This window comes from Adelges cooleyi, unplaced genomic scaffold (genome assembly GCF_023614345.1).
Source record: "Adelges cooleyi isolate 19-005CV unplaced genomic scaffold, UGA_ACOO_1.1 ACOO_flye_CR_arks_rails_tigmint_CR_PRNA_834, whole genome shotgun sequence".
Taxonomy (NCBI): Eukaryota; Metazoa; Arthropoda; class Insecta; order Hemiptera; family Adelgidae; genus Adelges; species Adelges cooleyi.
Window position 1 is genome coordinate 11,748 of NW_026096551.1, and position 15,912 is coordinate 27,659.

The 15,912-nt window shown below is 30.4% G+C and overlaps 1 protein-coding gene across 1 annotated transcript in view; it reads left to right on the top strand.

The window, feature by feature from the left end:
- The first annotated feature begins 2,974 nt into the window (after positions 1–2,974).
- LOC126846037 (uncharacterized) overlaps positions 2,975–15,912 on the top strand; it is a 37,010-nt gene continuing 24,072 nt past the window's right edge. The window contains exons 1-12 of the mRNA XM_050585119.1: positions 2,975–3,034; positions 3,105–3,137; positions 3,209–3,265; positions 3,621–3,671; positions 4,948–4,977; positions 5,064–5,093; positions 5,264–5,293; positions 5,597–5,626; positions 5,797–5,826; positions 5,941–5,991; positions 7,230–7,259; positions 7,372–7,401. Coding sequence (XP_050441076.1) covers positions 3,244–3,265; positions 3,621–3,671; positions 4,948–4,977; positions 5,064–5,093; positions 5,264–5,293; positions 5,597–5,626; positions 5,797–5,826; positions 5,941–5,991; positions 7,230–7,259; positions 7,372–7,401 — 334 coding nt within the window. The 5' untranslated portion in view covers positions 2,975–3,034; positions 3,105–3,137; positions 3,209–3,243. The remainder of the gene's footprint in view (positions 3,035–3,104; positions 3,138–3,208; positions 3,266–3,620; positions 3,672–4,947; positions 4,978–5,063; positions 5,094–5,263; positions 5,294–5,596; positions 5,627–5,796; positions 5,827–5,940; positions 5,992–7,229; positions 7,260–7,371; positions 7,402–15,912) is intronic.

The window sequence follows — 15,912 nt, forward strand, 5'->3', positions numbered from 1 at the left end:
ATATCATTTCATTACGATTTACATTTTCGAGAGTTTCAAAAAATGAACAAATCTGATCTTTTGAATAAAAATACCGGATCTCAAATTATATATTACATTTTGTTTTCTTACATTCGTTATAAGACTTTTTTTTTTCAATGCGAGATTTTTTTTGTCACACGTTTAAAATAATATAACTAAGCGTAGTCCCAGATGTCATAAAAAATTGTCATAGGAACACATAGTCATTTTCTGTATATTTTACACGGGGTTTATGAAAAGTTAAATACATTTTCTTTTACGAATAATCCAACGATATAGCAGTTGAAAAAAAAAACATAGCAACACATCTGTTAATACAAATCCTAAAAAAATATATCTGATTCGAAAATAATGTCAACTTACGACGTATTACTAGTAAAACCTTAGATTTTTTCTAAACTATTATAACAAGTACTTACACAAACACAATAAAAAAACATACTCGGACGAAATAATGTTATAAGGGATAATGTTTATTTAAAGGCAATAATATAAAAAAAATGTAACAGATACATTATACATTGTGTATTTAACGACGGATTGGCAAATGGACAATCACCTAATAATGAGTAAAAACGTTACCTTTGTACGCAATTGCAAAAAGTGTTTTTCAATAGAAAATACACAGGTGTCACAGGAGGCCTCTGAATGTTGCCAAGGGGGATTTTGTTTCGTTGCTTTAAACACGGTCTATGTATTAACTCCGGTAGCTTAAATACTCGGCGTAAATTTAAAATGAACTTACAAAAAAAAAACAAATACCCTCTTTCCTTCGAAGAAAACACATTGGAACATAAATATGCCTTGTGGTCTTAGCCTTCCTAAAACTAAACTATCAGGAGACGATCGTCCAAATTATTTGTTTATATTTTATTAGTATAGGTTTTTATTTTCCCAAAAATGTTTTCTAAAAATATTACTAAAGCCATTTTGTAGAGACTCTTATTTTCATAAAAGAGGAGACTAGTTGTTGAACGTACCGTTGTATACTAGAACTTGGTTAACGGTACTCCAAGACACTCCTGGAAGGTTGAAGTCCCCACAAAATATACCAAGTTCACAGTTTGCTAATTCCCAGGCAATGTTGAAGGAATTTACGTAACTATCATATAATGATTTCTTGGAAGAGGGGGGAATATATGAATGGAAACCCGAATAAATAGTTGTTCAACATTTAAAACACCAGTGGAAACAAGCATTGGATTAAGAGATTCCTTAACGGCGATTAGAACACACGGGAGCGAATACAAGTGTTCAGATTTCTGTCACATCTAAATATTATGTAACCGGTAAAATTTAATTCGGCATTGTTTGTATGTTTATTGATTATTGAATGTCTTTTTAAGGGAATCATTCGGTAAGATGCGCCCTTATAATGTTTCAACGGGTCTTGTAGTGTTAGCCATAGAAAGCGACCACATGTTGTTGGGATTTAGTTCACTGCATTTATTTCTTATAATATGTTTCTCGTACATAATATAAAAAACAATATATTAAAACGTAAAATATAAAATAATTTCCGCAATCGTACATTGTGGTAATGTACTCTTTGTGTCAATATAAGAAAATATGTTTGCAACTGATTGTTTACAACAACAGAAGTAATAACTCCTCGTCAAAGTAATGTAAATAAGGAAGTATATCGAAAAACGCAATCCCGTTTAAGTTAAAGATATTTTCATAGGCAACTTTGTATATTACGTTTAGTTTGTTTCGTTCAACATAATATCAAGCGCTGTAAGTACGCCTTTAATATATTTTTTGTTAGAATTATTTAATTTTTGTATTTTTATGTGTAGACTAGCGTTAACGTTTAATTGATATGCCAAAATCATTAATGTACTGGTAGATATTATATCAGAAATGATATAGACAACTTTGCACAAGACGTTTAGATTTTACAGTTTTTGTCGACTGGTTCTATTAAGAAGTGTATCTACAAGTGTTAAAAAAAAATTTTAAATAGTTCGACAGGATAAGATATGAGAGATAAAAGATAATAGAGGTATACATTTATTAATATATTTTTATTATCAAATATTTATAAAACTGTTACTATCGGCTTGGCAACAACAAAAATCTTACCTGACAATCGAATGAACCCAAGTTGTATCTGCACTTCGTAGAGGTTAACTGCTAGCTTAACAAATACATCCCGTTTCAATAAGTTTATTTCAAGAGTCCAATTCATCACTGTGACCGTGGTTTTAAGCAAATAGCATGTCTAAAATAGCGGTGAAATAAAAATAATAATTTTCTCAAAATATCAAACACAACACTAATATATGTAAGAAAGCAAACTATATAAACAATCCGCTTTTATAGCGAATATTTACTAAGGTAACAAATATATATCGAGAAAAAACATAGCAACAAGAAATTATATTTAAAAAAAAAAGAATCCTATACTTGAAACATAAAATCTGCGAATTTTTAATTTTTGGGATTACAAAAGATAGTACAGTTGGTTAATAGATGTTTTAGAAATGTCCTGCATAATACACACACACAATAGTTTTAGGTACCTCAACAATTGATATAAAAACTATTCAAGAAAAAGGAGTTGTTATAAGTTGTTCGACTAATGCATGTAAAACTATATTAACTGTATATTGTCTAAATATTCTATTACTATATTATCCGCCCAGTTAACTTGAATGAATGGTTAAATTGATTTAAAATAACTAACCAAGTGAATGTTGCTAATAAATCAATCAAGGCCAAATATTAAAAAACTACTAAAAAAACTTTTGGCCAACAAAAAAATTTAAAAATCATCAGAAAATTAGAAATGTAGGAAATCTTAAATTAACATTTACTCGGTCATAAGACATACACATGTGCCTAAGACGTATCCGCTTGTAGTGTGGATACTTTGAATTTTTTTTTTTTTGGTCACTGTATTAACATAAAATTATTGAATAATTATTAAAATATTTGCAGATAAAAATGAGTCTTTTACGTATATTAATATCGTTTGCTTTGGTAAATGTTTTGGTAGCTAAACATAAAGGTGATTATTTCATTTTTTACTACACAAACTATAAAAAAAAAAACTCAACATTTATCTTTTTTTTTTACAGATGAAATATATAAAAGGCAGGTTTACCTAACCAGTAAGCAAACATTTTTTTTTTAATAATTTTTTAAGTCTAGCATTATATATAATATATACAATTTATTCCAGACCAATATATCCATTGCGCTGATCCCGTAAACAATATGTTTTCTCTGACCAATGAAGGTAAAATATATTTAAAATTTAAATAATAAAACACAATGTTTTTGATATTTTTGTCTAACTATCAAATGACTTTTGAATTAAATATTATATTTTCTATAAACGGTTTAGATTAAAAATGAATGAGGTGTAAAGTATTAAATTGTGATTGAAACCAGAGTTTTATATACTTAATTGATGTAAATCAAAACATATATATTGATACTCAAAAAAACATTTTCTTCTTCAACTAGAAATTACTCCCAATTTTTTTTTTAAAAACATCAATTTTTTTTAATTATCTATAAACCTAAGTAATGCGTTAAGTGTTTTCCAGCCTTTTTTTATTTATTGCTCAACTTATTTTTGTTAATTTTAGTTGGTTTGATGACAGTATTGAAAAACATTGTTCTTGGAGACTATACGATGGGTAATCATAATATTGTAAAAAAATAATAATATAATAATAATGATAAAGTATGATATTAGAAGAAAATATTTAAAAATTAAACATATGATTTTTAAAATCTTAAATTTCACTTTAAAATCAATAAAAAAACATTCCTATTTCAGCCGAGTCTGCAAACACGATAGAACATTTTCATGTCGCGTTGAAGTACCGAATAAATTTCAGGATAAATAGGTTAGGTTAGTTAACGAGTCACACAAGTCGAAAGGTTCCAAAAAAATTTCAAAGTACAAGTGGCGAAAGAAAGTAGTTTTTATATTGTATAAAATACATAAAATTAATATGCGTGATACAGTAATGTCGTTGCGAATTTATACGAGTAAGAGAGCGAGACGTCGGAACTGGTTGGACGCTGTAGGTGATGGTTGAATCCTGGCGGTATTAAAAAAAAAATGATTTTATTAGTCGTTTGCGTGTTACAATGTACATGGAAGTGGCAACCACGTTGTATATGATTATGTATTTACTATTTATAATAATAATTCGTGAAATTCCATGGAGCTTCCAGTTACAGCATAAGGCCAAGGAGATTACAAAATTTTGTACACTCAAGTTTCTGGCTAATATTTTATTGTTTTCATAAAATCTGGCTTGAACAATTCGACCTCTTAAATTGTATTGAATTTATTATTTAGTTCTAATTTGAACGTTGAACGTACAACATATCTCTTATCTCAAATCAGATAACAGCGTAACAGATTAACACTCGAAATAGATCCGAAATGGTCATTCCGATAATTGTCTTTCGTCGTCGCTTCGTAGCTTTTGTTACCTTGCGGCGCGTGTCAGCGTAACGCTTTTTTGGTAACACTTTTTTTCGGTTATGCACCGGCTAATTCTCCCCAACCCCATTCCCATTTCCCCCCCAACCTCATCATCAACCCCATTTCTTTTTTGGTAACGCTTTTATGGTATCGCTTTTTCGGTTATTTGCCAGGGTCATGTGCCAGAGCTAAGACATGAAAATGTCAAAAAATTTCTATCAAAGAACGCTAATGTCACAAATTTTAACCTACTCTAATCATTGTATTTTATTTGACTCGAAACAATTGCTTCAGTTCAGCCATTTTACAACCATAATCTCTACTCAATTTACTATAACAAATCCAATCATATTTTTCTCCAAATTTATAAAATATATATACGAGTATACTTGATTTTTGTCTTAAGTTTTATATTAAAATTAAAAATTAAATGTAATGTCATCAATAATACATTCATTTTATGTTAATTTCAGTGGAAGTAGCATTAATGTTGGTAGAACCGGGTAATAATTTTCTTAACATATTATGAAAATATACCTACAAAGATTTGATATTCATTAAGTTTAAAATGGTTGTATTTTAATTTCAGAAAACCAAGAAGTCGTATTTATAGAGCAAGGTAAATGTTTAGTAGTTATTTGACCATATGAATTGAGAATAATGATTTATTTGTACATTGATTTCTACTATAGTGAATGATATACATTCACCAAATTTTGCATGTGATCATTTCAATATAGTTACTTGATACTGACTATTAAGCACAAAATTATTTTATTTTAATTCCAGAAACACAAGAGGACGTAGCTAAAGAGTGTGGTAAAGGTTTAGTAGTTAAATATTCATATGATTTGAATATAATCATAGTCTATAATATTGATTTCTATCATAAGGAATTATGTATGACTAAATTATCAGTTGTTAATTATTTATTTAAAGTATGTTAAAAGTAAGGGTAACACGAAATAATTAAATACATGTACCTTAAATTCATTTTTTTTTTTGTCACTGGATATGGTAAGGCCTATAAATATCAAACAAATATTTACCAAACGATTTCCTCTACAGTACAGTTAATTGATATTAACTATTGAGTACAAAATATTTTTATTTTAATTCCAGAAACACAAGAGGACGTAGCTAGAGAGTGTGGTAAATGTTTAGTAGTTAATTATTCATATGAATTGAGAACAACGATATATTAGCACATTGATTTCTATTATAGTGAATGATGTACATTCATCAAATTTTGCATGTGATCATTTCAATATTGTTACTTGATATTAACTATTAAGTATAAAATGTTTTTATTTTAATTCCAGAAACACAAGACGACGTAGCCATAAAGACTAGTAATTATTTAGTAATTAATAATTTATATGAATTGAGAATAATAGTAGACTTTTATATTGATTTCTATAATAAGGAATGATGTATGTTAACATTTTTTTTGTTTGAAATTTTAGATAAGTGTCTGCAATTGAAAAATTTGGTATCAAAACTAAAGCCTAAAACAAGTAAATTTTAAATTTAACTTTTTTTACGAACAATTATTAAATTTTATTGTTCAATATTTCTTAAAATAAATGATAAATATTTTATTGATATCCAAAGTCTATAAATATTTTGCTTAAGTTTTCGTGGATAGATCAAAACATAATTTAAACCGAAAATTAAAACACGTCTACTAAAAGTTTTTACATTGACTTATTTGTCTAAAAATTCTCAATTATAAGATTACTGCTATACAGGGTGATTCATTAATAATGGCGGTATTAAAAAAAAAATGATTTTATTAGTCGTTTGCGTGTTACAATGTACATGGAAGTGGCAACCACGTTGTATATGATTATGTATTTACTATTTATAATAATAATTCGTGAAATTCCATGGAGCTTCCAGTTACAGCATAAGGCCAAGGAGATTACAAAATTTTGTACACTCAAGTTTCTGGCTAATATTTTATTGTTTTCATAAAATCTGGCTTGAACAATTCGACCTCTTAAATTGTATTGAATTTATTATTTAGTTCTAATTTGAACGTTGAACGTACAACATATCTCTTATCTCAAATCAGATAACAGCGTAACAGATTAACACTCGAAATAGATCCGAAATGGTCATTCCGATAATTGTCTTTCGTCGTCGCTTCGTAGCTTTTGTTACCTTGCGGCGCGTGTCAGCGTAACGCTTTTTTGGTAACACTTTTTTTCGGTTATGCACCGGCTAATTCTCACCCCCAACCCCATTCCCATTTCCACCCCCAACCTCATCATCAACCCCATTTCTTTTTTGGTAACGCTTTTATGGTATCGCTTTTTTCGGTTATTTGCCAGGGTCATGTGCCAGAGCTAAGACATGAAAATGTCAAAAAATTTCTATCAAAGAACGCTAATGTCACAAATTTTAACCTACTCTAATCATTGTATTTTATTTGACTCGAAACAATTGCTTCAGTTCAGCCATTTTACAACCATAATCTCTACTCAATTTACTATAACAAATCCAATCATATTTTTCTCCAAATTTATAAAATATATATACGAGTATACTTGATTTTTGTCTTAAGTTTTATATTAAAATTAAAAATTAAATGTAATGTCATCAATAATACATTCATTTTATGTTAATTTCAGTGGAAGTAGCATTAATGTTGGTAGAACCGGATAAAATTATTCATAACAAACTATGGAAACATATTATTTACAAAGATTTGATATTTATAAAGTTTAAAATGGTTGTATTTTAATTTCAGAAAACCAAGAAGTCGTATTTAAAGATCAAGGTAAAATTTGAATAGTTAATTATTTATATGAACTGAAAATAATCATAGGCCTTTTATATAAATTTCTATCATAAGGAATGATTTTTGTTAAAATTTTTGTTTATGGAATTAGATTTGCTATCAAAAATAAAGCGTAAAACAGGTAAATATTAAATTTAAGTTTCTTATACGAATAATTATTAAACTTTGTTGTTGTATATTTCTTAAGAAAAATGATACATATTTGACTAAAATTCGAAGTCAAAATATGTATTGTATGCTTAAGTTTTCGTTGTTCGTTCTCAACATGTCTACTGGAAGTCTTTACAATATTCTACATTGATTTATATGTCTTCTCAATTATAGGATTAATAATATACAGGGTGATTCGTTAATGATATGACAATCATTTTATCTTAAAATAGTTGCAAATTTGTAGTTTTTCTTGTTGAACACACTTTAGTTTATCTAGTTTTACATAATATTTCAATTTTGTATTAAGTTTGTGTATTTAGTTTTAAGATTTTATAGAGTTCTAGGAAATACCATCAAATGTAAACGATTAGTAATTTTATTTTATTGTAAAATAACAAACAACAATGTTTTAGAAAGAAACATTACAAAACTGCAATTATATTATGATATTTCGATTGTGTTACCTTTAATGAATCACCCTGCAGATTAAAATAAAATCTGATTTTTCTAACAAAATAATTTATTGATATTCTATATTTTGGTTATAGGTACAAAAGCATTTGCAAGCAATACAAGTAATCTCAACCATACATTCATAATTTTTGATACTCATTATGTATAAAACGTTTTTTTATTTTAATTTCAGAAAAACCAAAAGTCTTACACATAAAGCAAAGTAAATTTTTAGTAGTGAATTATTTTATTTGAGATAATATATTATTCATATAATGTAATGAAACAATCATATACTTGCATATTGATGTCTATTGCAATGGAAGATATACATCTAATTATACTTTGTTTTAGAAAAGTTATGGTACCAGAAAAAAGTGCAACAGGAAATAGAAACTGTACTAGGTAAATACAACCGAAAATCTTAAAATTTGGATTTAGAAAGCTACATTGGAGTTTAACTTTGTTACTGATTGTCTTACCCTTGAAAAATCGCACGGCTGAAAATATTAAAAACTTGTTTTTTTAACAATGTAATTTATTTATATTTTGGTTATAGGTAAAATGTGCTCTAACCTTTCAATAAACGAAGGTAATCACAATCAAATATTACATTTTCTTATTTATAGCTAGGTGAATTGGTAGTGTACAAGTTCAACACAACAAAGGCGAACACTAAACTTTGCTGTGGGTTAGTCTGCATACCTTAACCCTCTGTTGCCACAATTTTGTTTTAAAATTATGAGTCCTTATAACTACACTCATAAAAGGGAAATAAAAATAAAGTTTTAAGGGAAAGGGTTTAATATGACAATATTTTAGATTAGTTATCATTTATGATTTGCAATAGCGGTATAAAAATGTATTAAAAATTATCAAAATACTCTAAGTTCTTTAAGCATTTGGGACTTAAGTAAAAAATCTGTACTAATTTTAGGTTAGACAAACACTCGCAAAAATAAAGGTCTTTATTATAAAGTGTAATTTTATCACGCGCAGCTAATTACTTGTTTTTTTTTTTTGTTACAAAGAAAAATTAAGATCTGTTGATCTGAAAACGTTGGGACTAAACAGAAGATCTTTATTATTCCCAGCTGTAGTAGACTTAATCCATGCAGTTGTAATAGGTAAATATTCATGTAAAAATTTGTAAAATTGTATTTACGTACCGATTGTTGTACAATAATCGTCCTAGTTTTGTTGAATTATTCAAATACTATATTATAGCAAAAATCATAATTAATATATACTTGGTATTTCACAGTGATTCGACAAATTAAATAACTTTTGTTCTAATGAATATTTTTAAGATTTTAAGCGTGTAGAGATATTTTTATCTGCGACCATCTGTAGTAAAGTACTGCACTCCACCTCCCATCATACCCTTTATAACTTTAGTAACTTAAAAAGTAATTATCCAAATCTTATGGACCAGTCAACATTTTCAGGAAATTATTATTAAAAACGCTATCTTAAACTTAATGAAAAAAATAAAAATAAAATTTAAAAAGTAGAATGTTAAGTACAATAAAACCGCGATGCTTATAGCGCAAATGATTATAAATTAGTATAAAAATAAAATCTTAAAAACGTTTATTAGAACAAAAGTTATTTTACTTGTCGAATCATTGTGAAACACCTTGTAAATATATATCTATATATATTTACAGTCATTCATTTTTAACCGAAGATCGGAGAATTTAGATTTTATCTAAAAACAGTAGTATAAAGCCTTCACAACATGAGTGGTTAACAACTCTTTTCCCTGACATCATTCACTAGTAGTAGTAACATTATGATTAGACTTTGTCTTTTCAGTTTAGTTCGTGTTCTTTCATTGTTGGACTTTTCTGGCTTTAATGCCAATTCAATTTTAACCAATTTTTTTTATTATCAATGTTATTACCAAATTAGAAGTTCTTACATTTATAACATTTATTCTTCGCTAACTTATACACAATTCACAATCGACAACAGTGATCCTCTTCAATTACAAAATAATATATTTTTTAGTATAAAAGCTTCCTTGTTAAAGTTTCTAATAAAGTGAATTATTTTTAAAATTACGGCCTTTAGTTTTTTTTTTGGATGTTTGGCAGTGTTTTCTAATTTTTTTTTTTTTTTTTTTAAGGAGGAGTTTCCGACTTGAATTATTTATTAGGTTTTCCAGAGAAGTGTCGTTTATTTGGATTACGCATGAACTTATATAACGAATTACGTCATTTACCATTTATAGAATCTGCTATAGTTGAAGATGGAACTTGTATACTAACAGCTCTAGACAAAAGTGAAACCAAATACAAAATCATGCCTGACGGAATTTGGCAATATAACGCTGACGGTACTGAAGAAAATTTCAGTCAACGTGTTCTTATAAAATAAAATTGTTTTTCAACAGAAATCCTAAGGACAACTTATTCTAATGTATTCTAATTATTATATACAAATCACCCCTTTTTACCGGTTAATTCCCCGACTTTACCGGAGGGGTTTCCTCCCCCCTCCCTCGGAAAGAACGATTTCCTCACCGGGTGATCGGAAATTAACTCCGGTTACCGGTGATTCCCCACCGGAGCCTTCGGAGTTCTCCGGACTTCCGGTGATGGATCGGGCTTTCATTCGGTTTGTTCCGTCGGGGAACTCCCTTCGGGCACTTGTCTCCGGACCCTGCTCGGGTTCTTTGGTTTTTGTCGGGTCTACACCCGTGGAGACAATATCCAAAAGCCAATCTTCCGGCGCTTTCGCCTCTCGACCAAGCGCCATCGCTGAGGGAGTATTACCAGTAAGCCGGTTCTTTCGGTTACGCACTGCGAAGAGTATTGCTGGTATACAGCTGTCCCATTGGATGTGGGGGCGATCTACTAGTGCTGTGCGTAACCCTTTCTTCAGGTCTTGGTTCCGACGTCCTTCGGGTTGGCTAGTGGGTGATAAATTGGAGTAGTCCATCCTTCAGTACCCCACTTCTCCAGTGCTTTCTCCGTTTGTTTGGATACAAACTGGGGACCATTGTCCGATAGAAGTGCCCTCGGGTAACCGAAGCGTGGGAAGAACTCCCTTTCCAGTGTATCGGTGATGGTCTTGGTGGTTGTTTGACCTAGTGGATACGCCTCCACCCACCGACTGTAACAGTCCGTGGCAACTAATATGCACGTTTTGCCACGCTGTGTTCTTGGGTACGGACCCATCAAGTCAATACTAATAACCTCCCATGCTTGGCGAGGTTGTCTTGATCGCATCGGGTCTTCCGGTTTCCGATTAAGAGGTTTTACACATGCGCAAATGTGACACCTCGCGACGTATTGACGGACTGTATCGCGAATGTTGGACCAATAGAAACATTTGCCCAACGCTCTATAGGTTTCTTTCCAACCCGGGTGTCCGGCTATTTCATGGTTATGATACCTTCACAAAAGATGATCAGCCATTTCAGCCGGTTTCACTATCGCGTAGTCCTTTTCTTCGGAGTTCTCCGGGCCTTTCATAAGTATACCATCTTGCACATGATAATACTTGTGTCGGCGGCGAAATACTGGGTTCGGGCTCTGTATTTTCCGAATGCACTCGGAAATTTCTTTGTCTTCAGCCTGCCACTTACGTATTTCGTTTACGGAGACATTCTCCGGATAACTCTGGGTGACTTTCGGGTTTTTTTAAACTAAATTATTGTGATATTTGATCAATTTTACTTAGATGGAGATTTTAAAATTTGTGTTTTTTAATAATAGTGTAGTATCACAAAGTTAAATTTTCACGAGATTTGATCTAGTCATAGTATAAAGTATTATCATTCATGGTTTTTAATCATTATTAAAATATATCCTAATTTGAACATAGTAATAAAATAATGAAATGTTTGATACAAAATCAATGGGGTAATAATAAAATCATAAAGCTTTTTGACAAACTGTAAAACATTTTATTCAAATACTACTGTAATATTCCTTTTTTAAGTATAAAATTAACAACCATGTTTTGTTGTAATCGTACGTTAACTGAAACTACTTAGGACTACTATTTGTAAATGATACAAACATAATTCAAACGTTTATCGCAAACAAAATATGTATGTTTACCTTAAGGGCCTCTACAACTGCGTGTTTTTGGTCGAAATCAACTCGCTTTATTTCAAAAGTACTGTTCTTAAAAAATACTTCGATTTAAACTTTGAACAAATATTTTGAGTTCTTCAGAACATTATCTAGGCATTAATAGTGCCATAATTAAATTTAAAGTTATTTATTTTGTTGAAGTTTAAAATAGCAAGATCGATGCGTTGAAAATGTTAGGAAGAGTTCAAATGTTGTTTCAAACCTTCAAGTATTCTTAGAAACAGTACTTTCGAAGTATACATATATGTTTTTGTACAACAATAGATCCTACATGCGTTACAAAAATTAAACATCAAAATAGATCTTTCCTTCTTATGGTAATTTGTATTGTAATATATTTAAAAGCTTAATGTTAGGTTTTAGTGATAAGTTGCCTAAAAGCTAGTGTGGAGGCCACTTAAGTAAACTGAAGAGAAATCTGTATTTCAATGCTATTATTTATTTACTTATTTTTATTTTATTTTATACAAGTTACGGCAACTTAGGTCATTAGCTGTTTGTTGATTTGTTTGTATTGGTTTTTTTTAGGTTGGGTTGGGTTTGCGTTTGTGGTAACACGTGTGGTCGGGATTAAGCATCCGCGATAAAGGTGCCACCGATACAGCTTAAACTCAGGTACCACGCAACAGCTGGGGTATCCACAGCGCAACACCATGCCACTTATAATTTATTTAAATAGTAATTTTTTTTAGCTTTGGTGCGAATACCGGTTTACGCCGCAAATTAAAAGTTTGAATTAAAATGCGCGTGCTTGGGCAACCACTCAACGGCTCTCCGCATCACAGCTTATTGTATGGTTGGACGCCTTCGTCTATTGGACGGCACTAGTGCTCTGTAAAAAATATGTCATAATGATGTCATTGTGACAGTTCGTAGGAGCTGCATACAAGCCGATAATAACAATAATAAAGTTGACAACATTTTCAATAGAAAACCGCAGTATTAGATTATTAAGACAATCTACATATAAATATAACATGAATAACAAAATTATGTGATACCCACTAAAATATAATATAAATAAAAAAAATGTTGTTGCAAGTTTTTCCGACAGTTTTCCATTTTTATTTTTTCCAGTTTTGATTTTAGGTCATTGGCCACCAAATTCGTATATTTTTATCGGGTTTTATTAAATTATACAAATTTATTATGATTCGAATAATAGTATTGGATATTAAATGTTAACAGCACACTTTAAATCAAAGACTTTAAAATACTGAAAATGTTTTAACATAATGTAAAACTAAAAACCTACTTTGTTATTCGAACCAATCCTAAAAAGTATTACTCATCAAATAAATAATGGCAATGAAATACACAGTATATTCAGTTTACTTAAGGTATACATGCATTTGTTTGCGATTTACGTCCAAACCTTGTTTGCTTGATATACAAACAGGGAATGGGCAGCCAACTTAAGTAGTTTAAGTTAACGTAGGGTTAAAACTAAACTTAGTTGTTTTTTTTATTGAAGACCAAGAAATAATAAAGTCAATTATAAAGGTTTTAGTATAGTTATCGCCAAGAAAAAAAAACTCATGTAATAACAATAAAGTAAGCCATCAATTAAATTAGGGTACCTAATAAAATACACAGTTAATTTTAGTTTACTTTAGGCAAACTTGCATTTATTTGCGATTTACGTTCAAACTATGTTTGCGTGCTATACAAATAGGGAATGTACAGCAACCATACGTAGTTTTAGGCAACGTACGTTTATGACTAAACTGAAAAAGGAAAACACAATAGCATTTGAATAAAATGTTTTACGGTGTGCCAAGTTGCTTTATGATGTTGTTAATAATCAATAATTGGAAAATGTTCATATCATGTAACGACAATGAAGATCTAATTTTTAGACTCAACGGCATACTGAGCAATCCTGGATGGAGATTAATGAACCATATCAAAGGCAAACACCAATGCTCTAAAAATTCATTTTCCGGCATTGATCTGTTTGTACCCATCGAAGAACCCGATAGCTTCTACGTGACCGACGAAAATGTCTACGATAAATACTCGATGACGGCTCGATTGATGGAATGCGTGTACGCGAAGGCCATATTAGATTATGTATCCTTCATTCTGTTTATTATACACGAAAGCTCACGTGATGCAAAACGTGTGAGTAACGTAAACCGTATTAGAAGGTGTCGCCAAAAAGCAAAATTACAATCAGTAAAAAAACCGAGAGCTAACATTGTTTTGAACTATGACGGATTTTGGTATATGCTTAATTTAGCGTTGGGTCAAATAGAAAACAGTCATGTGATGTTTGACTGTATAACCGATGCGTTGAGTTTTCTAGAAGAATCGTTGGATATATTACGTGAGTGCCAGTCAGATTCAAATATAGAGCTCATAAAAAAAAGTATCTTTCTAATCCGCAACGTCAAGAAAACTTTAAAACATTACAACGGCGAAAACCGTAATAAATACAATTCGTTCACTTCGAGAATTCCCAGTAAATTGGAAAAATATATCAATGATCATATTGTAAACAAATTGATTCAATTCACAAACGATAACTGCGTAATACTACAAACCGCAAACACAAGTGAACCTCAGACTTCAAGTGTGCCTCGGGTCAGTATCATTCAGCCCGTTAAAGACGCTCAATTAGAAATTGAAAATCTCATAAACAAGGTCATCACTAATTACTACGGAGCATTAGGTTTCATGAAACAAGAAGAACTGCCGGAAATTAACTTAACGTAAATTGTTGTATTCCTAAATTAAAAAATTATTTCTATAGTATAATGGATGTATTATAATTGTGTTATATATATGTTATATAGAAATAAAGATTTTTTTAACAATTTAATACTGCGGTTTTCCATTAGTCTATGTTTAACGGCATATCATCAGTTGACGTTGCCAATCACTTTGAATTTAAACCATTCACTATTTATAATAACGCGCCGATGTATACTTACGTTATACAATTTACCTAAGGTAAACTCGTCCACCATAATTGTAACAGCAGTACTGTATCCTCTGCGACCCAACTTATGTTCCTTCATCTGTCTATGTTATTTTTGTTTTTTGTATTCGCAATGACAGTTGAGAAGTTTATTCGTTTACTTTTTTTTTTAACAGAAATACATGTACAGTTATTAAGTGAAAATTACTGTTTTGTACTATAAAATGTTGTTAACAATTATTTAGTAAAACATGTTTACAATTATACGCTAAATGTTAACTTGATGTAACTCATGTTACAAAATTACAAAACATTCTACAGTGTAACTCACTGTAGAATGTTTATATGTGACAGGATATATGAGTGTATACCGAAAAGAATACCAAAAATTATGATGGGGAACTTCAATGCAAAAGTCGGCATGAAAGTTTACATCAAATATCCAATGACAACGGGACAAGGCTTATTACGTTTGCAATGTCTAAAAATATGCTGGTCAGAAGCACATTATGTCCACACAAAAACATATACAAGCTAACATGCGTGTCGCTAAACGGAGCCATTAAGAACCAGATTGACCATGTGATAACTGACAATAAAATAAAGCAGTGGATCCAAAACGTAAGAAGCTACAGAGGCGAGGGATCCCACTCAGACCATTTCCTAGTCGTGGTGATGATACAAGTAAGGCTACTAAGGTAATGGACCGGAAAACGTAAAGGGAAGTTCTTCAAGGAGGGAATACACAAGCTCCTGTATCGGTACGAAAAGTATATTCAACGCAACAGCGGCTACGTCAAAAAATAGTTGAATATACATGTAAAAATAACCTGTCATTTATTTCTTGGAAAATAAAACAATTTAATTTTTAAAAATGTGGAAACTTTACATTCTGAACATGCCTCGTATACTTATTTCTCACTAAACCACACCGGGTGGAAGTTAACACCCATGTCAAATATTTCTTATCGAAATAGAAGTGAATAAACACAAA